The 20230-nt window shown below is 51.5% G+C and overlaps 3 protein-coding genes across 6 annotated transcripts in view; 2 read left to right on the top strand and 1 right to left on the bottom strand.

Moving 5' to 3' along the window:
• Positions 1–1617: 1617 nt before the first annotated feature.
• PABPN1L (PABPN1 like, cytoplasmic) lies at positions 1618–4493 on the top strand. The gene is made up of 8 exons (XM_071567572.1): positions 1618–1637; positions 2175–2346; positions 2468–2576; positions 3033–3097; positions 3544–3650; positions 3728–3815; positions 3919–4049; positions 4421–4493. The coding sequence occupies exons 1-8, from the start codon at positions 1618–1620 to the stop codon at positions 4458–4460; spliced, it is 732 nt and encodes a 243-aa protein (XP_071423673.1). The 3' UTR covers positions 4461–4493.
• Positions 4494–6835: 2342 nt separating this feature from the next.
• On the bottom strand, positions 6836–10263 carry TRAPPC2L (trafficking protein particle complex subunit 2L). Its single transcript, XM_071567422.1, has 5 exons — positions 10206–10263; positions 8753–8925; positions 7965–8052; positions 7779–7858; positions 6836–7001 (listed from the first exon to the last, which is right to left on the bottom strand). The coding sequence occupies exons 1-5, from the start codon at positions 10236–10238 to the stop codon at positions 6956–6958; spliced, it is 420 nt and encodes a 139-aa protein (XP_071423523.1). The 5' UTR covers positions 10239–10263; the 3' UTR covers positions 6836–6955.
• Positions 10264–10298: 35 nt separating this feature from the next.
• Positions 10299–20230, top strand: part of GALNS (galactosamine (N-acetyl)-6-sulfatase) — a 53187-nt gene continuing 43255 nt past the window's right edge. For 3 of the 4 annotated variants that reach the window (XM_071567489.1, XM_071567488.1, XM_071567487.1), the window contains exons 1-6: positions 10299–10417; positions 13397–13520; positions 15296–15370; positions 16770–16872; positions 19051–19194; positions 20073–20139. In XM_071567489.1, the coding sequence (XP_071423590.1) occupies positions 10313–10417; positions 13397–13520; positions 15296–15370; positions 16770–16872; positions 19051–19194; positions 20073–20139 (618 nt within the window). In that variant the 5' untranslated portion in view covers positions 10299–10312. The remainder of the gene's footprint in view (positions 10418–13396; positions 13521–15295; positions 15371–16769; positions 16873–19050; positions 19195–20072; positions 20140–20230) is intronic. The other variant, XM_071567490.1, reaches the window with a different exon arrangement.

Here is a 20230-nt window from a genome sequence, read left to right as displayed (position 1 = left end):
GGGGCCCCAAGGGATGTGTGCCACGTGCTGTGCCCCAGCTGTGTCCTTTGGTGGCTTTGTGGCATCTGGGAGGTGGCAGATGGATGATTGGCGTGGTGCTGGCACAGCCTGGCTGGGGCAGGGACACCCTGGTGGCTGTGGGGCAGTGTGGGGTGCCACGGTGTCTGGGCCAGATCAGGTGCCTGTGACTGCCCACAACTCTTGGGTGTCCTGCCCCCACTGTGGCTGGGGCAAGGAGACAGCACTGGGGACATGAGGACAGCACGTCCCATGTCCCTGTCCCCACAGGGAGGCAGAGCCCAGGGCACCAGGTGCTGTCTGTGGCACCAGGCTGGAGGAGGTGGCAGGAGAGATGGTGGCTCTCCTGTGCCAAGCATGGCACAGGGGTCCCATCTCCAGCCTCTTCCTCACAATTCCCAACCTGAAATTCCAGTTGAAACCAAAGTGCCACTTCCCAGCAAGGCTGGATGTCCCAGAGTGGGGGTCCCACACCTGTCTGGGCTTTGCTCCATCACTACCAGAGCCTCCCAAACGCTCCCCCAGCATCTCCTCATCCTCCTCCTCTGGGGGCTGCTGGAATTCCCTCCTTTCTCCTCGGGGTGTCCCTCTGGATCCTGGTGGGTTTGAGTTCAGGGACAAGGTGCCACCGTGTTCCCAGGCCCCAGACACTGTGATGGGGTGTCCCCACTGGTGGTGGCAGCCCTGGGGCTCCTCCGATGCCACCAAAAGCCACGGCCCCGGGAGGGAGATGTGGTGCCAGTGTCCCCCCTTCCTCCCGGCTCCCTGGTCCTGTGCAGGGCTGAGCCCTGCCCGTGTTACCCTGCCAGCCCTGGGGACGGGGCACCAGGGCACAGGAGACCCTGGGGGGCTGGAAACCAGAACCAGGCATGGGTTTTTGGGGCCAGCCCAGAGAGATGACGTGGTAGGACTTTCCTTCGGCATGCTGTCCCCCCCCTTGCTGTTCCCCGCTTTCTCTAAGTGTACTGTATGTTTGACCTGTGAAAGATGTAAACTTTATGATTCAGGTTATGTCTGTTCTTAACTCTGTATCTGTGTAATAAAGACAATTTAATATCAACCAGAGGCTTTGCAGCCTGGGCTTATGCGGGGTGCCCTCACCCCCTGCTGCTGGCAGTGCCGTGCACCCCGTGCCCCAGCCCCAACTTGGGGGGTGACCTGCAGCCCTGGGGTTGGTCACTGCAAAGGAGGGGTATCCATAGCCGGGGCACTCAGGTGTGTCCCTCGGGAACCCAAAGGGATGTGACCTCCCCTCCTTGGAGCGCCCAGCTGGTGTCCCCAGCACCACCAGCGGGGTCACTGCATTGGGAGGCTCGGGGTGGGGAGGGATTCCCCCGCCCCAGGGTGGGCCATGCCCCCACCTGGCCACGTGTACCCTCCACACGTGGCCGCCGCTGCCGCCACCGGATCTCGAACCCGCGGCCACGGGGGCTCGGAGGGGCGGGGCCACCTCCCCCGCCCTGCCGGCACGGGGCGGGGCCTGGCGCGCGCCCCGCTCTGATTGGTCGCTGATGTGTGAAAGTGGCGCGCCGGCGCGAGGGGCGCTCGTGGTGGCGGGAGATCCGCACGTGGGCGCAGCTGCCGCAGGTTCCGCACAGCATGTTCGGGGGTCGGGCCAGGTGGGGCCGGGGGGGCTCCGGGGCGGGCGCAGCTCGGCGGCAGCCGCTGGGGTCCTCTCGGGATGGAGCAGGGTGGGCTTCCTGCGCACGGGTGGGAGAGCGTGGCCCTCTGTGAGCTCCCCGGGGTTAGGAGGGTGCAGGGTTGCCTGTGGTGGGGGACGCAGAGCTCCGTGCTGTTCCTTCTATGCAGTTGAGAGCTCTCATGGTGGGCAGGTCCTGCCTTCTCTTCTGCTTCCCTGCCAGCTGGCTGTGGGCTGTGCTCTTGCGTTTTTTGCCACCTGAGGGAAGCTGCTTCCAGGTTCCCTTTGTAGCCCCCCTGAGCTGGGAAGTGACTCAGACTGAACTGGAGACCTGTTGGTTGCCCTCCCTCTTGCAGTTTTGTGGTCTTGCTGCACGGAGAATAAGCTGCATTACTGTCACCTGTCCATCCTTCTGCTGGAAACACCTTGAAAGCCTTTGCCTAGCTGAGGTTCTGCCTTAGCTTCCCTGCTAAGTGACTGCTTATTAAGTGCCTTTTTTGCCCCTTGTCCTGTCCAGTCCTTTATTCCAGGGCACTTCAGACATCTGGTGGCAGGACCCACTGTCCCTGGAAGCAGAGGTGTCCTGGGACGTGCCAGAGATGGCAGCCCTGTGTAAGGCAGCAGAGGACGACTCAGAGCTGAGCCAGCTGGAGGGGAACAGCAGGGAGGAGCTGGCTGTGCAGGACCCGGTGAGTGCCTGCCTGGGTGGGAAACCAGTTTTTGCTGGTGCTCAAAGGAAAGGGGAAACTTCCTACCCCGGGGTGTCCCTGCCCTGTGTGCTCCTCATGTGAGTCTTGGTTTGGGATTCAGGAGCTGGAGGCAATCAAAGCCAAACTGCGGGAGATTGAGAAGGAGGATGAGAAGCTGAGGGAGTTGCAGCTGGAAGCTGAGAACCACCTGTTCATGAGCTCAGAGGCAGGTATGGGCTGTCCCTAAGTGCTGCTGGCCCTGCTCAGGGACACCTCTAGAGCCACAGCATGTGGCTTTGCTGCTTTAGGCACCTGGGACTGGACACATAAGGTGGGTGAGGGGGGTCCCAGCCATGACATGGTGCTAATGCAGGTTATATTAGCTCTTACCTTCTACCTGTGTGGGCCAAGATGCAATAAATTAATTTAATTGCATTTAATTCAATTAAGTATTTTGAGTTTAGCACCAACAGCCCCAGTAGAGGAGTCACTGTGAAGAGAAAAGGGGCAAGGGCCTGAAGTTGGAGGTAGCAGTTGTGGGGATTTTGGGCACACCTGGCTGTGACCAGGGAAATGGGGAGCTTTGCAGTGTGTTAGCTCGGTGGTGACTGTGCTGGGGACACACCTGCACAGACAGACATCCCTCTGCCACTCTGTCCATGACAAAGCACCCCTTCTCTCTGCAGGTCTCTTCCCAAAGACAGCCAAGGAGAAGGTGGAGGCTGACCAGCGATCCATCTACGTGGGCAATGTAAGTGGGAGCCCTGGAGCAGAGTCCTTCCCATTGCCTTGTGACCAGCTGGGTGTGTGTCCCAGATCCTGGGCATGGGGCCCATCTGCCCCCCACAAAAGGCTGGCTGGTCCCATCCCAAATGTTACTCCTCTACCCAGCCCAGACTGGGACTGTGGCTCAGTCTCTGCCTGTAAGTCTCAGCCACTTGCAGATCCTCCATTGCAAGTGTCAGCTCCTCAAAATACCCCTCTGGAAGCTGAGGGTTGTGTGGTGTTTCTTGTTCCCTCAAAATGGGGAATGGGCTCATTTGGATTTGTGTTTCCAGGCTGTAACACTCACTGGGAGGGTCTCCTGACCCTCAGGAGATGCTGGAGCTGTGAGTGGGGCCAGCTGGCCCTTTTGCCTCCTGTGAGGGGCTGTGAATCCCAGACCCATGAGCTGGGGGGTTTGGACTGTCGTTGCAGGTGGATTACGGGGGCACAGCAGAAGAGCTGGAGTCTCACTTCAACAGCTGTGGGCAGATCAACCGGGTCACCATCCTCTGTGACAAGTTCTCAGGGCACCCCAAAGGGTCAGTGCTGTATGCAGGGGCTGGGGTAGGGGTCTCCAAGGTGCCCCTGGGGCTCTGCTCACCCCATCCCCTCACAGGTATGCCTACATTGAGTTTGAGGAGAAGAGCTCTGTGAAGGCTGCGGTGGAGCTGGACGAGAGCACCTTCAGGGGCCGGGTCCTTAAGGTAAGAGCCAGGTGAGGCCCCTGCACCCACCCGGCCCCCTCCCAGCCCCAGGTGTGTGGGGTTGTGCCAAATCCCTGCTCTGACAGCCCCTCCTTCCTTCCAGGTGCTTCCCAAGAGGACCAACATGCCTGGCATCAGCACCACTGACCGTGGGGGCTACCGGGGCCACCACCAAGGCCGGTGGGGAGGCCACTATGGAGGGCAGCACCCCAGGATGCGAGGGAGGACGTGCAGGTGAGTGACTGGGCAGGATGCCCTTGGGGTTGGGTTACCTGCCCCTTGCTCTGGCTGTGCTCAGCATCTTGGCTTTGCACCTTCCCCCCCCTGGTATGGATAGGTAGGATGGAGAAGGGCTCTGGCAGGGAGGAACACCTGAAAAATCTGCTGCTGTCCTGTCCTTCTGTCCCTGCAGAGATGTGGGGGGTGGTGGGTGGGCATTGCACTCCCAGCCTGACTAGTCCTAGAGCTGTGCCTGGCTTGGGGCTCCCCTGCTTTTGGGGGTGCAGTCTGGGTTAGCTGGTGCAGAGGGGTGTGAATCCCAGCCCTTGGAGGGGTGAGGGAGCAGGTGCCCTGTGCTTTAAGGTGCTGGTTTTGTTCCCATTTAGGGGTCGAGCAAGGCTGCTGCCTTGGTATTTTCCATACTAGAAAGGACTGGATTGCCCTGGTGATGCCAACAGGACTGAAATGAGGAGATGGAATTGGAGAGATTTAAAAATATGCCTACCCAAGTAAAAAATCAGATTAATTTAAAAAAATGCCATCTGCCTGGCTGTGAGGATTTTCTGGTGAGCCCTGTGCCAGGCTGCAGGAGGGAAGATGGGATCTGCTCCCTCCTCCAGCATCCCAGGAGGGGCTCAGCTCACCTCAGCTCTGCTCTGGGGACTGTGTTTGCATCTAGAAGAGGCTCATTCCAGAGAACACCATCCTGAGAAGGGAAGAGCTCTCCCAGACCATCAGGTCTCCTCATCCCATGGAAAAGGGCTGTACTGGAGGGTTTGGTTTGCTCCCACTGATCAGCCAGGAGGATCCCTCAGCTCTGCCAGCTCTTCGTGCTGCACCTGGGGGCTGCCTACTCTTCTGAGAAGATCCTGAAGACCTTCCACAGACTTTCCTTCCTCAGATCAATGGAGAAAGTCTTGTGTTGCAGTTCTAGATGTGACTGCTGGGGAGCTTTTCCTTCATCAGCCCTTTGGATTCCAGACCTTGCTCTTGGAGCCTGATGTGCTTTGGGGCTGGCTTTTAGCTCACTGTCTTTGCATATCTAAGGTCAGGAAAAAGCACCCCTTGCTGTTTCTCTGGAAACATCTGTGTATCTCTGATAGTTAAACAAGACCTGAGTGTCACAAAACCCTTCCACCTTTTTATTTTGGAAGTCAGCAACCCCCTCCTTCCTCCCTCCTCCTTTTATTCCAAAGCTGCAGGGATCAAAGGGTGCTGCCAATTCATCACTTGACTTTATTTGCAGCAGAAGCAGCATCACAAAATCACCTCCACTCTTGCAAATTTGGTCTGATTTTCCTCTTTATTCCCTGCTCTGGATTTGCATTGAGGATGGTGTGATGAGCCCAGCTGAGCTGGAGGATTGAGATCAAAGTGCACCACAGGAGCTGGGGACAAGGGAACAAGGTTCCTGACTCTTCCCTTTCCTGCTGATTTTGTGTTCATGAGCTATGAAGCCACTTGTGTTTAAAGGGAAAACTTTATGTTAAAAGAGGCAGGCTGGGAACACCAGCAGGACAGCATTCCTGGGGGAAGTTCTGCATGGAAATGGGTTTTATTATGTAATTCTCCCACTAATCTTTCGGGATCCTTGGTTAGGATTCCTCTAACCCAGATGCAACAGATGCAACTGACTCCTAAAGCAGCTTTTCACAGCTCAGGGGGCATTGCCAGGCTAAAAATCCCACTGATTTTTTTCCCCTTTAAGATCTCTAATTTTTATTTTTCAAAGCTTGGGGCCTTAACTCTTCATGTTGTGTTGATTTTGTGCTGATTGCTGCAGAGGATAGACCCTGATTTGAGCTACCCTTAGGCTATAAACCAGCTTTTTCTAGGGCTTCTGTTTGGTAGGTCTGTAAACTTTTGAGACTTATTTTTTAATAAAAAACTACTTTGGGGTGTTTGGACTCTGTTGTAGAAAAGGAAATGCAGAGCTGCTGTCTCTGTGAGTGAAAACAGTGAAGACTTTTAGATTAAAATATTTGGAGATAGCAGTGCACAGCTGTGCCCTGTGGAGATGGTGGGAGAGGCTTCAATCTCCCCTGATTTGCCAGATTGTTGTTGATTAAAGGTACTTAAGTTCTGTTTGAGAAAGTATTGTAACTGTCACTTATTTTTAAAATAAATGATCCTGCTGTGTGAACTTCATGAGCAGTTCTGGCTTTCTCCAGGCTCCCTGGATCCTCTGGAGCTCTATTTTTTTAGCTGGTTTATGTGTTTTTAACTGGTGAGGTGCTTGAAGCACAGGCTGCTGCCTGTGGGGCAGGAAGGGCTCGGAGTAGAGGTGTGTGAGAAGCACTGAGTAGCTGCTCAGTGTCTACTCCTGCTTGTAGTGGTGAAGTTGGGATGCTTTTCCAGTCCAGTTTGTGTTTTACTCCATATAAATACCTGCTATTGAATGGGGATTCTTTAATTAGAGCAGCAGGGGAGGAGATGCTAATAGTAATAGTTTGGGATGAGCCAGGCAGCTGTGCCATCCTGATGGCTTAATCCCTTGGGTGGATTTATTCCAGCTCTACCTGTGCTGGGAATCACTGTGGAGTGTTCCTGGGCTTGTCTGGATGTGATAACAGCCAGGTGAGTCACCCAAAAATCATCCCATGAAGGGAAGATCACAGAATGATTTGGGTTGGAAGGAACCTCTGAGCTCATCTTGTGCAACCTGGTCGAGTGGAAGGTGTCCCTGCCCATGGCAGGGGGTGGGATGAGTTGAGCTTTAAGGTCCTTTCCCACCCAAACCATTCCATGAACAGTGAATTCTGTGCTGTCCTCAGGTTTGCCCCAGTACAAATCCGTGCACACCCTGCAGGTGTCAAGTTTATTTTACAGAATAAATTTAAAATATTACACAGACTGAAGACAATATTTACATCACTGCTCCTGTACAGGGGGGTGGTCCCAACAGTGGGATGGGAAGGGGTTCAGCACACCTGCATCATCATGGAGTTCACCATATTATCAAAAGCCCTGGAGAAGGAAAGAAACACAGATTATTACAGGGAGCAGCCAGTTCTGCTCAGCAGAGCTTTTCTAACAACCCCCCTGGCTCACCCAGCCTCTGCCTGGCTTTCCCTGAGCTGCACACATGGTTTTACTCTTTATAGCATGGTCTGTTGAGTAATTAATGACTTAGTTAAGCTGAGGTAAGGACAGGTCTTACCCTGGCTGCAAACCTGCCTCTGCAAAGTGTGAAAGTGGTTCTTGTCCAGGCTTTAGAAACTCCCAGTTTATTAAAATTCCCTGGGAGATTACAAGGAGAAATGGGGGGCCCTGGTCCTCCCACATGAGGAATTACATCTGCTGAATGCCTGTCCCTACCCAAGGATAAAGTGTGGGCAAGTGCCACTGTTCACTCTTTCACCTGCTCTACTTATCTGTATTTTAATATTCAGAACCATTAAGTTTGGCAAATATCTCTAAAATCATCAAATCCAACCATTACTTATCTAGATTTTCACACTTATCTATGAAACAGGCAAATTTTTCTTCCCCAAGAAGTAAATTTTCTTGACTTAGTATTTCTGACACCAGTTCTAAGGTGGGAGTGTGAGTTCAATATAACTTTTTATAAGTTTTTTATGTGAAGAAGAGGAATGGCCCAAACCCAACGTGGCTGTTCTTATTTAGGCACTTAGAAAATGCACAGCTGATCTGATCACCCAGAGGGTTGGTCCTGTTACCTCACAGGTACCCTGAGAGTCCCAAAAGGTGGCAGACACAGGGAGCAGTGTGGGAACCCCTCACCTGGAATGGATGCGGTCCCCGGGGTTATAGAAGGGGTTGCACATGATGTCTGTGTATGAGTTATGCAGCTTTCTGAACATCTGCAAAGGGATTGGAGGTGCATTAATGAAGGTTTGTGCTTCCCAGCAGCTCCTGGAGGAGTGGAAGGAGCACAAGCAGTGAGGGGGCTCCGGGTTCTGCACTTACACTGCGGATCTCGTTGTCTCGCAGGGCTGTGTTGGAGGAATCCACCACCATGACAAACTTCACCTTGGAGTTTGTCACGTAGCCATATCTGTGCAGGTGTTAAGGACTGTGCTGCTGGCACAGCAGGGCCTGGGAAAGCCACAGAATCCGGGCTGGAATCAGGAGGAAAATTCCTCCTGATGGGGAGGGCCTCTGATCTGTATGAGCAGGGACAGGCCCCAGGGAATGGCTGGAGTTGTGCCAGAAAGGTTTAGGGTGGATATCAGGGAAAGGTTCCTCCCCCAGAGGGTGGTGGGCACTGACCAGGCTCCCCAGGGCAGTGGGCACAGCCCCGAGGCTGCCAGAGCTCCAGGAGTGTTTGGACAGCACTCTTGGGGACAGGGTGGGATTGCTGGGGTGTCTCTGCAGGGCCAGGGGTTGGACTTCGATGGATCTCTTCCAACTCAGGATATTCCATGATTCTGTGATGTTCTGGCTGTGCCCTGGACACAGGTAAGACTTGTTTGGAAGACCACAGAGACCTGGAGATCTTCTGTATCACCAAGTGGGACTGACCTGAGATATCCAAAAGTAACACCCAGCTTATGAAAACCCAGGAGCAAGCTGGGCTAGTGGAAGGTGTCCCTGCCCACGCCAGAGGGTGGAACAGGATGGGCTTTAAGGTCCTTTCCAACCCAAACCATTCCACAATTCCGTGGCCCACAGGGCTGCTGGGAGTCACTGGTCCAACAGGAGCAAGCAGCTCTGTGTTCATTAAATGAAACACACCATGGCCTGGGAAAAGATACACCTTGTAGTCTTCAGTGGGGTAGAGGAGCCCCAGGTACAGCTCCCTCTGGTCCACCAGGGCCTTGCCCATGGCTGAGATCTTCTCATCCACGACGTCCAGGGAGGTGTGCACAGTGTAGTGGAACTTCAGCTCATTCTCTGTCGGGACACTCCGGATGTACAGGGGGTAGTTCTGAGGGGGAGAACAAACCACACTGATTGGGACCTGCCTCTCCATCAGTGATGGTGCTCTGGCAGTGCTGTCCTGGCTGCTGTCAGGAGCTGTTTAACCATTTTATGTTCTCAGCCCCCTTCCAGACCTTGGGAGCAGAGCTGTCCCCATGGCAGGAGAAGCATCTGCACAGGCACTGCTCAAGGCTCAGGTCTCTCTGCTCCCCTCTCCCCTTGTCCCAGCAGAGCCTCTGCCCAGCCCTTCCTGAGGAAAATCCCTCTCTTCTGGCAGCAGGTCAGCAGGACACCTTTGCACTGTCCCTGATCCCAGCCCATCTCAACCAGTGTCTGCCCCACTCCCCCTGTACCTGCCAAGGCTCTGTCCTGCTCACACCCCACAGCCTGAGCCCCTGCCCCACAACCTCACCTGGCCCCACAGCCCCAGTCCTGCTCCCCTCACTCCTGCTCAGGGACCAGAACCCCAGACCCACCCCCTGACCCCTCCAGCCCCTCCTCAGGCCACAGCTGGTCCCACAGCTCAGCCTGGACACACTCTGGCCCTGTAACCCCCCTGATCCCCCGTCCCCCTCAGCCCCCAAAACCAGAGCCCCAGCCCCTTTCCCCTCACCCCTTCCCACAACCCACAGCTCCACCTGACTCTCCTTTTCTCCTCAGACCCACAAAAGGACCCCCAGCCCCTTGTCCCTTCTCAGGGCCCATGACCCCACCTGGACCCACTCTGGCTCCCCTCAGATCCCACAGCCTGAAACCCCACTCCCCACCCCTCCTCAGGCCCCACAGCTCCCTCTGGACCCCCTCAGTCCCCAAAGCTCTCCTTGGACCCCCACAGTCCCTACAGCTCCCCCTGAACCCCCCCTCAGTTCCTGCAGCTCCCCCCGCCCCTCCCGTCCTCTTCAGTCCCCGCAGCTCCCCCTGGACCCCCACAGTCCCTACAGCTCCCCCTGAACCCCCCCTCAGTTCCTGCAGCTCCCCCCGCCCCTCCCGTCCTCTTCAGTCCCCGCAGCTCCCCCTGGATCCCCCCGGTCCCCTCAGGCCCCACAGCTCTCCCTGGAACCCCTCAGTCTCTACAGCTTCCCCTGGACCCCCCCGGTCCCCTCAGTCCCGGCAGCTCCTCCCGCCCCTCCGGTCCCCTCAGTCCCTGCAGCTTCCCCCGCTCCTCTCAGGCCCCACAGCTCCCCCTGACCCTCCCGTCCCCCTCAGTCCCCACAGCTCCCCCTGGACCCACCCAGGTCCCCTCAGGCCCCGCAGCTCTCCCTGGCCCCCCCCCCGGTCCCCGCTCACCTCCTTGGCGATGACGGCGATGCAGACCGCCATGTTGCCCCGCCCCTGCCCCCGGTCACGTGGGCGGCGGTCACGTGGCGCGGGTCACGTGGAGCGGCGCGGTTGCCATGGCGAGCGCGGCGCTGCCGGGGCTGTGGCTGAGGCTGTGCTGGGCCCTGGGCCCCTCCGCCGCCGCCGCCGCCCCCAACATCCTCCTGCTCCTCATGGACGACGTGAGCGGGGCCGTGGGGCCGTTCCCCGGGGGGGCACGGCGAGGGGGAGTGACCCGGCCGGGGTGGGACAGCGAGGGACGCGGTGTGAGGGTGCAGGGAGAGGATGGTGAGGGGTCTGTGGCGTGTCCCCGGGGAGGGGACACCGCTGGAGCTGGGTCTGGTTAGTCTGGAGACGGGGAAACTGAGAGGAGATCCCGTCAATCCACACAAATGTCTCCCAGGGGTGTCAGGATGGTCCCAGGTACTTCCTGGTGGTGCCCAACGACAGGACGAGGAGTAATGGCCATAAATTAAAATACAGGAAGTTCCACCTCAAAATGAGGAAGAACTTTACGTGGGGGGTGGCAGAGCACGGGGACAGCTGCTCAGGGAGGGCCTGGAGTCTCTGTCTCCAGAGGCATTCCAGGCCCACCTGGACATGTTCCTGTGCCACCTGCTCCCCTGGGCTGGGGGTTGGACTGGGGGTCTCCAGAGGTCCCTCCCAATCCCAGCCACTCTGTGATTCCGTGGTGTTGGTCTCTGTGAGGGGTTGGTGGCCATGGGGGGGCTGAGAGGGTTCTGGGAAGGGGTCAGTGTGGGGCCCCAGGGAGTGGCTGGAGCTGGGCCAGGGGGGTTTAGGTTGGATCTCAGGACAAGATTCTTCCCCCAGAGAGTGGTGGGCACTGAACAGGCTCCCCAGGGCAGTGGGCACAGCCCCGAGGCTGCCAGAGCTCCAGGAGGGTTTGGACACTCTCAGGGACAGGGTGGGATGGTTGGGGTGTCTGTGCAGGGCCTGGGGTTGGACTGGATGATCCATGTGGGTCCCTTCCAGCCCAGGATATTCTGTGATTCTGTGGCTGAGGGAAACTGGGGCCTCAGCTCCACAGAGAGTTGTGGGCTGGGGCAGCTCTTGGTGGGTCAGGGGCTCTTCACAGGGTCATGGAATGGTTTGGGTTGGAAAGGATCTTAAAAAACTCATCCAGTTCCACCCCCTGCCATGGGCAGGGACACCTTCCACCAGCCCAGGGTGCTCCAAGTGCCCTCCAAACTGGCCTTGGACACTCCCAGGGCTGGAGCAGCCACAGTTTGTGTTTTTAGACCAGTGTTCTCAGAACGTGTCTTGAGCATTTCTTTGCTTTCTGTGCTCCCTGGAGCTCTGTCTCTCTGACTCCCATGGAGTGTGCAGAGCACAGGCCCCCTCAGTCACAGTTTCCAGCCCCACACATCATCCTTTCCAGGTGTTGTGGTCCAGCCCTGAGAGGGGTCTGGGCTGTGATTCCTGGTCAGAGCTCCTCAGCACAGGGTTCAGGCACAGTCTGTGCAGTGATCTGGGAAAGCCTGAGTGAAAGAAGCAGGAATATTTGAGTAAGTTTGGCTCTGAAAGCCACCATGGTCTGGTTTTCCTTGAGTCCTTCCCAGATTTTGTGTAAAATCTGGCAGGGAATGAAAGGAAGATCCAGGCTCAGTATATTCCTGCCCCCTCGTTTATCTGCCCTGTCCTTATTCCTTGTGTGTGGATATCCTGAAAACAAATGAGGCTTCTCAGAGCTATAAAGTTAAACCTTTTGAAATTTGCAATTAAGAAATACCTTATCTAGAAGTCTAACCATCTTATCTATCCTTCCTTCCATAATGACTGAGCAATTAACTCCACAGTCCTTGGGAAAGGATTCAGCTAAATAGTAAATATTGAAAAATAGGGTGTCTTGGTGATTTTTAAACCCTGTTAGACTCATCCTAAAGTTCAAGCTTGGGTGTGTAACCTGCACAGGGAATTGTGGCAATTGGATCCACCAAATAAGGAACATCTACAAGTGTGGACAAAGAAACTCCAACACATTTCAGGAAATGCTTTAAAACCCCACACTTGCCTCCTGAAAAACTAAATAAGAAGAGGAGTAATTCCACTCATTTTTGCTCTCTGAATTGGTCATGGGGGAAAAAAAAGGCAATACATCATAAAAGAGCAAAAATAATCACAGTTTTGTTTCCAACTAAAAGCCTTTTTGCTTTTGCACCCTTGGACACCTGGATAAGGGAAGATGTTAATTCCCAGCACATTCAGGTCACTGACACCTTTCTGGTTTGTTTCTCTCCTAATATTTGCATGTCACCTTCCAGGGGCTGGTTTCCTGATGGTCTCCATCCCTCCCACCCTCTGTGCCTGTTGCTCACCTGGGACACACCTGAGTTAAAGGAATTTATTGCCTTTCAGAGCACAAGGCAGTCTCTGGCTCTCATTGGGCCTGGGGCTCATTAAGTTGTTCCTTTCTAGAACTTTCTGTCTGGAGTTGTGTTTTCCCAGCAATGGTTTTCAGCACTGAACTCAGGCACCATGATGGGAATTTTATGGTTCTCCTGGTGTGTGACCCTTGGGAATGAGGAGGAAGAACAGGTTGAAACCACAGATAAGCAGCAGGACATGTGATGCCTCTGGCAGGTTTCTCTCCTCTTGCTTTAAAACAAACACTTCCCAGTTTTTCCTGCAGTGCTGCTTTTGAGTTTAGACCTTTTTCCATGTGTTTCTAGTTCCTTATATACAGAGGGATGAATCCAGAGGCTGAGGTGGAGTCCTGGGCCCAGCACAAAGACACAGGGTCAGACATGGCAGTTGGACAACACTGAGTTTATCGTGTGTAGCTTCCTCTTCCTCCCTGCTCTGTGTGTGCTTTGGGCCTCTGAGTGGCACTGAAGGCAACTGGGGCTCTTACAAGTGGTTTAATACCTGTTAATAAATCATTTAATCTCAGTTTAATCTGTGTTTAATCTCTCATTTAATCTGTGTTTAATCTCAGTTTCCCACCCACCAGGGAAAAGTGTGAGAGTTCCCCGTTTCAGAGGGATGGGAAAGATCCTTTTTGTCACCTTTGGGGACTGCTGAGCAGGGAGATGAGCACTGTAAAGATTTATAAATAAAGGCTTGCAATAAAAACCTTATGTGGGCCCAGAAACATTGTGGGGTGGCAAAGGACTTTTGCATTTTTTTGGTTCTTTTTGCAGATGGGCTGGGGGGATTTGGGAGTTTTTGGAGAGCCTTCCAAGGAGACTCCTCACCTGGACCAGATGGCTGCAGAAGGGATGCTTTTCCTGGATTTTTATACTGCCAACCCCCTCTGCTCTCCCTGTAAGTAAACTGGAGTTTTAAACCATGTAAGGATGAGGAGAAACACCTTCTCTGGGGAAGTTTAGGGTCTTTGCCAGGCTCTGGTGGGAACTCCCAACCAAACCCCCAGGCCAGAGTCTGGATTTGGTGCTTTCATCCTGCATTTTGCTCCCTTTTTATTTGTTTTGATTGGAAAACCTGCAGTCTTTAGTTCCTGCAGAGCACTGGTTCAGTGATCACATCAGCCCAGCTGAAGGATGTTTTAAACCATTCCAGTTCAATATTCCAGCCCCAGTCATGGCAGTTTTTTAATATATAATATTTTGGAATAAATAAAGCAGGATCTGACACGTTGGTGGCCACATTTTGCCTGATTCTGTTGGCTTTGGGGAGGAAAGGCAGCAGGTTGTGTTCTGGTTTTGACTCTGGTGACTTGAAGGTTCTTGCAACAGGGACAGGAGATAAAAGAAACGTTTGGGTCTGGGAGACACAGATATTTTTATCCTTTCTGCTTTTCCTGTGAGGTGGTTTCTTTTTTTCTCTTTCCCTCCAACCTCATTAGCTGCCAAGAACTGAGACAAAAATGAGGAACATGGGCTTTTTCTTTGGGCTTTCATTTAGGATATCACTTGGCATCATGCTGATGATGTCCCTGCTCAAAAAAGGCATTTAAAATATGCTGAATTCCTCCTAAGTCCAGTGGTGGGACTGTATATGCTTGAAGTTAAACATCTGTTTAAATGTTCCCTGCACTCAGGACTTGAGTTTATTGTCAAAGCTGGACAGCTCTTTGTATTTCATGATTTTTGTTCAGTCAAGCTTGAAAACTTAGCCTTAAGCATCTAATCAGTTTGTGCTTTGATTTCCTCTTAAATATATTATATATATATATATATGTAAGGGCTGCTGCATTGACTATTCAAAATAACAACTCTTCAGCAGTGGATAATTTAATACAGAGGCTAAATTTCACTTGGATTTGTCCTGGAATAACTGAAATGATTTATCAGAACCTGATTCACCAGAGAGGGGAGTTGCTGCCAGTTCTAATGGGAGTGATTTAGAGCTGGCTGTGACAAAGGACACTGGCACCCCTCTGTCACTGTTCTGACCTCAGCCTTCCTACAGCAATGTTGATATTAGGCAGGAGCAGGAGCTCAAGTCCCATGGGGAGAGGCTGAGGGAGCTGGGGGTGTTCAGCCTGGAGAAGAGGAGGCTCAGAGGTGACCTCAGCACTGTCTGGAACTGCCTGAAGGGAAGTTCTGGCCAGGTGGGGGTTGGTCTCTTCTCCCATGCACTCAGCAATAGGACAAGGGGGCACGATGGGCTCAAGCTCTGCCAGGGGAAATTGAAGTTGGAGAGCAGAAGGAAATTCTTTGCAGAGAGAGTGCTCAGGGATTGGAATGGGCTGCCCAGAGAGGGGGTGGATTCCCCATCCCTGGAGGTTTTTCAGCTGAGCTTGGCCGTGGCACTGAGTGCCATGATCTGGTAAAGGGAGTGGAGTTGGACCAAGGGTTGGACTTGATGATCTTGGAAGTCTTTTCCAACCCAATCAATTCTGTGATTCTGTGGATGTGGCACTGAGTGAGATGTGGCACAGAGTACCCTGAGCTGGTGATCACGTCTTGATCCAACCCTACTGTGATCACCAGCCCAGGGCACTCCGTGCCCTGGGCTGGTGATCACAGTGGGGTTGGATCAAGGGTTGGACTTGATGATCTCAGAGGTCTCTTCCAACCCAATCCATTCTGGGATTCTGTGAGCTGCATGTCAATGAACACTTTTGTTGTTTGCAGCAAGGGCAGCGCTGCTGACAGGCCGGCTCCCAGTCAGGAATGGCTTCTACACCACCAATGCACATGCCAGGAATGGTAGGAACCCCTTTCCTATTTCCCTGCCTCTCCTGATTTCCTTCTGTGCCTTGCAGGAAGTTTAGCTCTGAACAAAGGCTTGGCTGGAGATCTTCCCTTGTGGATCCTCCAGAGTGGCACAGGAGGATTACCCTGGTAACTGCTGGTAATAAGCATGAAATGTGTTGCTTCCTCCTCATCAAGCAGAAAAACTTCCTTGAATTCAGAGGCATAAACAGGGCTGGTTGATCCATTTGCTTCTGCTGGCTGAGAAACGTTTCCTCCAGGCAGTGGAGTTGGGGTCTGGTGAAGGAAAAATCACGTGGGGTGTGTGTTGACACCCAGAGGAAAGAACAGTCTTATTCAGCAGCCTGTTTTCTAACCCTTTTTAACCTGTTATGTTTCTTAATTTCTAAATTTTTCATAATTTTGAACCATTTCTAACCTTGGCAGTTTTATAGGACTCATGCCTGTGGTGATTCCAGGGAAGATCCCTGGGTTGATTTTGGAAATGCCACATGCTGGGACATGCCTGGGTCAGAACCAGCAGCCAAGGACCAATTCCTACCAAACCCCAAAGTCCAAGGACCAATTCCTACCAAACCCCAAAGTCCAAGGACCAATTCCTACCAAACCCCAAAGTCCAAGGACCAATTCCTGCCAAACCCCAAAGTCCAAGGACCAATTCCTACCAAACCCCAAAGTCCAAGGACCAATTCCTGCCAAACCCCAAAGTCCAAGGACCAATTCCTACCAACACCCAAAGTCCAAGGACCAATTCCTACCAAAACTCAAAGTCCAAGGACCAGTTCCTACCAAACCCCAAAGTCCAAGGACCAGTTCCTACCAAACCCCAAAGTCCAAGGACCAATTCCTGCCAAACCCCAAAGTCCAAGGACCAATTCCTACCAAACCCCAAAGTCCAAGGACCAATTCCTACCAAACCCCAAAGTCCAAGGACCAATTCCTACCAAACCCCAAAGCCACACCTGAGATTCCCAAGGACCAGAGAACTGTGGGCTCAGAGAGACTTATTTCTTTCAGTTCTTGTATTATGAGCAAATTTATTTGTTGTTTGATTTAGGGAAAAAACCCTTCATTGTAGAAAATACAAAGCAAATTTACAATATAAAGGCAATACCTAAAGCACCTGACTTCTGATTCCCCCTTCCAGTGGTCCCACCTTTATGGTAGTTCCTTTTATTATTTGTTCTGATGCACAAGTGGGTGGAGATCTCCCTTTGATCTCTCTGGATCAATTTGTTTTGTTCTGAGGACTCCCAAGGAGTGACATTGCTGGGACTGCAAACTAATTCCTATGTCTGACCCAGTAACACTGCTATTAATGTTAAGTGGCCATTTGCTGTTTGCTCTGATATTTTTCAGGGTCAGAAAGCTGTTTTTTATTTCTTTTCCACAGCATATACACCACAGGATATAGTGGGAGGAATCCAAGATTCTGAGTTGCTACTTCCAGAGCTCCTGAAGAAAGCTGGATATGTCAATAAGATCATTGGCAAATGGTAAATGTATTTGAAGGGCTCTTGCTTTGAGATTTCAGTTTGTTTGTGTTGGGGTGGAGAAGCAGAAAAACCAGAATCACAGAAAAAAACCTCCTGTTTTGAAGCTTAAATGTCCAGCTTTGGAATCTGTGGTGGATCTTCCCCCCTGCTGGGATCAATTTCTGGGTTGAGTGTTGCCATTACATCTTCATATGGAGAGTTGAAGGGATTTTTATGTGTGTACATGTATTTATAAACTCTTTAACTGTGCTTTCATCCATGTCTCACACCACTTAATTTAATGAAACCCCACCAAGGTTTTATTTGGAATTTGCCTTGAGCACCCACACGCTTCTTATCTTTGGCTCTTGCTGTGTTTTTGTTAATAAACTGAATTCCCCTGCAAAGGAATGGGATACAATTTATTTAAGAGTTTCATTAACAAGGCAGGAAGGAGTGAGTCTGGATTGTGGTTGGATTCACCTGCTGAAGTTGGGAAGGAAGCAAAGCCCCCTCAGCCAGTGAATTATTTATCACCACAAATCCAAGCAGGAGAGTGGCCGTGAGGAATCGGCTCAGTGGGCTGGATGCAATAAGATGCAGTTCAGTGCTAATAAATGTAAATTCATACACCCAGGGAAAGGGAATAAACAAGGCAAACACAGATTGGTTCCAGTTATTTGGAAAAAGGCAAATCTGGAAGGACCTGCAGCTGTTAGCAGGGATATGACTAAATGGGAATGTGCAGTGCCTTGTTGTGCATCCCAAAAATGTCATCCTGGACAGGCCTGGGGTTGCTGCTGAACAACAGGCTCTGGTGTTTGTGCACATCTCCTGCTCCCCAGAAAGGTGGAAAGAAATGCAATGTACAATAGTTAAATTGGAGTCTCATCCTGGCCATGCAGAGAATTTTAAGGCTTTTAAAGATTTTTAAGTTTTCCAGCAGATTTTTGTATTGTTTCATCATCCCTTGTAGAAACTTTTCAAGGTGTCCTGTAATTAAACCAAGTGCCAGGTTTAATTATAAGTTTGCAAGTCAAGTATTTTCCACCATCATTTCAGAATTTGTTGTGTTTAATTAAACCTCTCTCTGTTTTTTGTACTGTGAAAGGGAGAGAATAATCTGCATCTGAGTCCTTAGTTAATGACTCTGTAAGTTCCTGTAGGACTTTCTTAGAATAAGATGTTTTTTCATCTCCCCTGTTGTAGAAGCAGCCAGGAATAGCTTTGTATCCTCCTGTCAACAAATGAGGAAAGGATGGAATCCTGCAGGTTGGACTTGCAGGGATAGTTACATCACCAAGCCATGATCAGAGCTGGAATGATGATTATTCCTGTTATAGCTCAGTTTGGAATAGCTCAGAGTAACTCCACTGGTCATTTTACTTCAGGAAATGCAGTTTATGCCCTTTATGTTCAGAAGGTGCAGAGGGGGATGCAGATGCAGGACTGTGAGTGGAAACTGGAATGATTAAGTAAACATTAAACTGCAAGGATCTCCTTTACAGACAGAGAGAATGGGCATTCTATGTCTTCAGGATGGTATAAATGAGGGAAATGCAGAATTTTCAGTACGAAAATCAGAGATTAGAGAGGAGCTTCATCTTGAAGTTCAGGATGGAGAATTTTCAAGCTGCACAGTAGAGTGGAGCTGTCACCAGGAGTAGCTAAACGTGTTTTATGTCCACATGTGCACATAAAAAACCTCATTTCATTTCCATTCAGGTCTCTTTGTACCGTTTTGGCATCGTGAATACCCCATAAAGGGGATGCAGATAAAACAGTGCATTTCATGAGCTTTGCTTTGTGTTTTTACAGCTCAGGGGTATAAAAGAGACTTGTCATAGATCAGAATCCTTGAGTAAAACATTATGTGCCTGTCTGCAGTGGGTTTGGGCAGTGTGGTCCATCAGTGCTGATCATCAGCAGGAGAGAAGACACCAATGGAAGGAAATAATGGCAAACAAAGATTGGACAGTAGATAAAATGGAATATATGTGAGCACTGGGGTGAGCCCACATGGATGTGCTTTCAACAAGTGTGAGACAGATCAGGACACTGCTCTGGAGTCATTTATTTGATTGAAATGCTTTAAGTTTGTTCTTCTTAGGCAAAGATGGTTTCCTTACATGCTGTTCTGATGGGATTATTTGCTTCTGTGCAGCAGGATTTTAACTCCTCTGTTGCTTTTGTCCCCAGGCACTTGGGGCACCGGCCCCAGTTCCACCCCCTGAAACACGGGTTTGATGAGTGGTTTGGATCCCCAAACTGCCATTTTGGACCTTATGATAACAGAGAGCACCCCAACATCCCTGTGTACAGGGACTGGGAGATGATTGGCAGGTAATTCAGCTCCTTGCCTGGTAGTTTATTTTCTGGGCTCTCCCCAAGGCCAGGTTGGACAGGGCTTGGAGCAACCTGATCTGGTGGGGGGTGTCCCTGCCCATGGCAGGAGGGGTGGAATTGGGTGGGCTTTAGGGTTCCTTCCAACCCAGCCCACCCTGATTCCATGATTCTGTGATCAATAAAGGCTGCAGGTTGCATGTGGACCATGCAGGGATGTGGCTGCTCCCAAGTGCTGCCCTCCCAGAGCTGTTTGCTCATCCCCCTGCACCCTAAAGGCTTCCTGGGATGATTTCACTCCGCTGCTCTTGGAACCTGGTTCCAATCTGTGCTGAAAGAACTTTTTGTTCCTTCTCTTCCTGTTTGGAATAACATTTTGTCTGTTTGTGCAACAACATTCTGTGTTCCAAGTCTGCAGTCCGTGCCCTGCTTGTCCATTCATTTTTGCCCCTGGAATAATTTCATTTCACTGCTGTTACTCTCCTGTTCTGCTTCCAGGATTTCTCTGTCCCAATGGAAGTTGTTCTGTGCTTCTGACTGTTCTACTCACATTTCAAACAGCTCTCTCTGAAGGACCATGAGATCTTTAATAATGATATTGCCCCTCTCCCAGCAGGTTAACAGTGAAAGGCCAGTCAGTCCCTCAGGTTTGTCCAAACACTTGAAGTCACCATTAATTTGGATCGAGCTGTGTCACTGTTTTCTCCCATAAGAGAAGTTATGGTGACATATTTTTAACATCTGAAGGGAGTTTGCTGAGTAGCAACTGTGACTTATTTGTCACCTACTTGCACAGCAAGTAAAGGGAAATAAATCCTTTTTATTTTGTCTATTCCTTAGAATTGATTTTTTTTCTCTCTAATTCCCTTTACCTTAAGATATTATGAAGATTTCAAAATTGATCTGAAGACAGGTGAAGCCAACCTGACCCAGCTCTACCTGCAGGTACTGTTTTAATCCTGGCTTCTAAGCCACAGTGACTTTATGCTTCTTTTTTTTCAAAGAGATTTAGATGGCAGAGGACAAATCCATTTTT

The sequence above is a fragment of the Pithys albifrons genome, chromosome 12, assembly GCF_047495875.1.
Source record: "Pithys albifrons albifrons isolate INPA30051 chromosome 12, PitAlb_v1, whole genome shotgun sequence".
NCBI classification, from domain to species: domain Eukaryota; kingdom Metazoa; phylum Chordata; class Aves; order Passeriformes; family Thamnophilidae; genus Pithys; species Pithys albifrons.
Note: the sequence above shows the minus strand (reverse complement) of the source record. Positions and strands in the feature narration are given on the sequence as shown.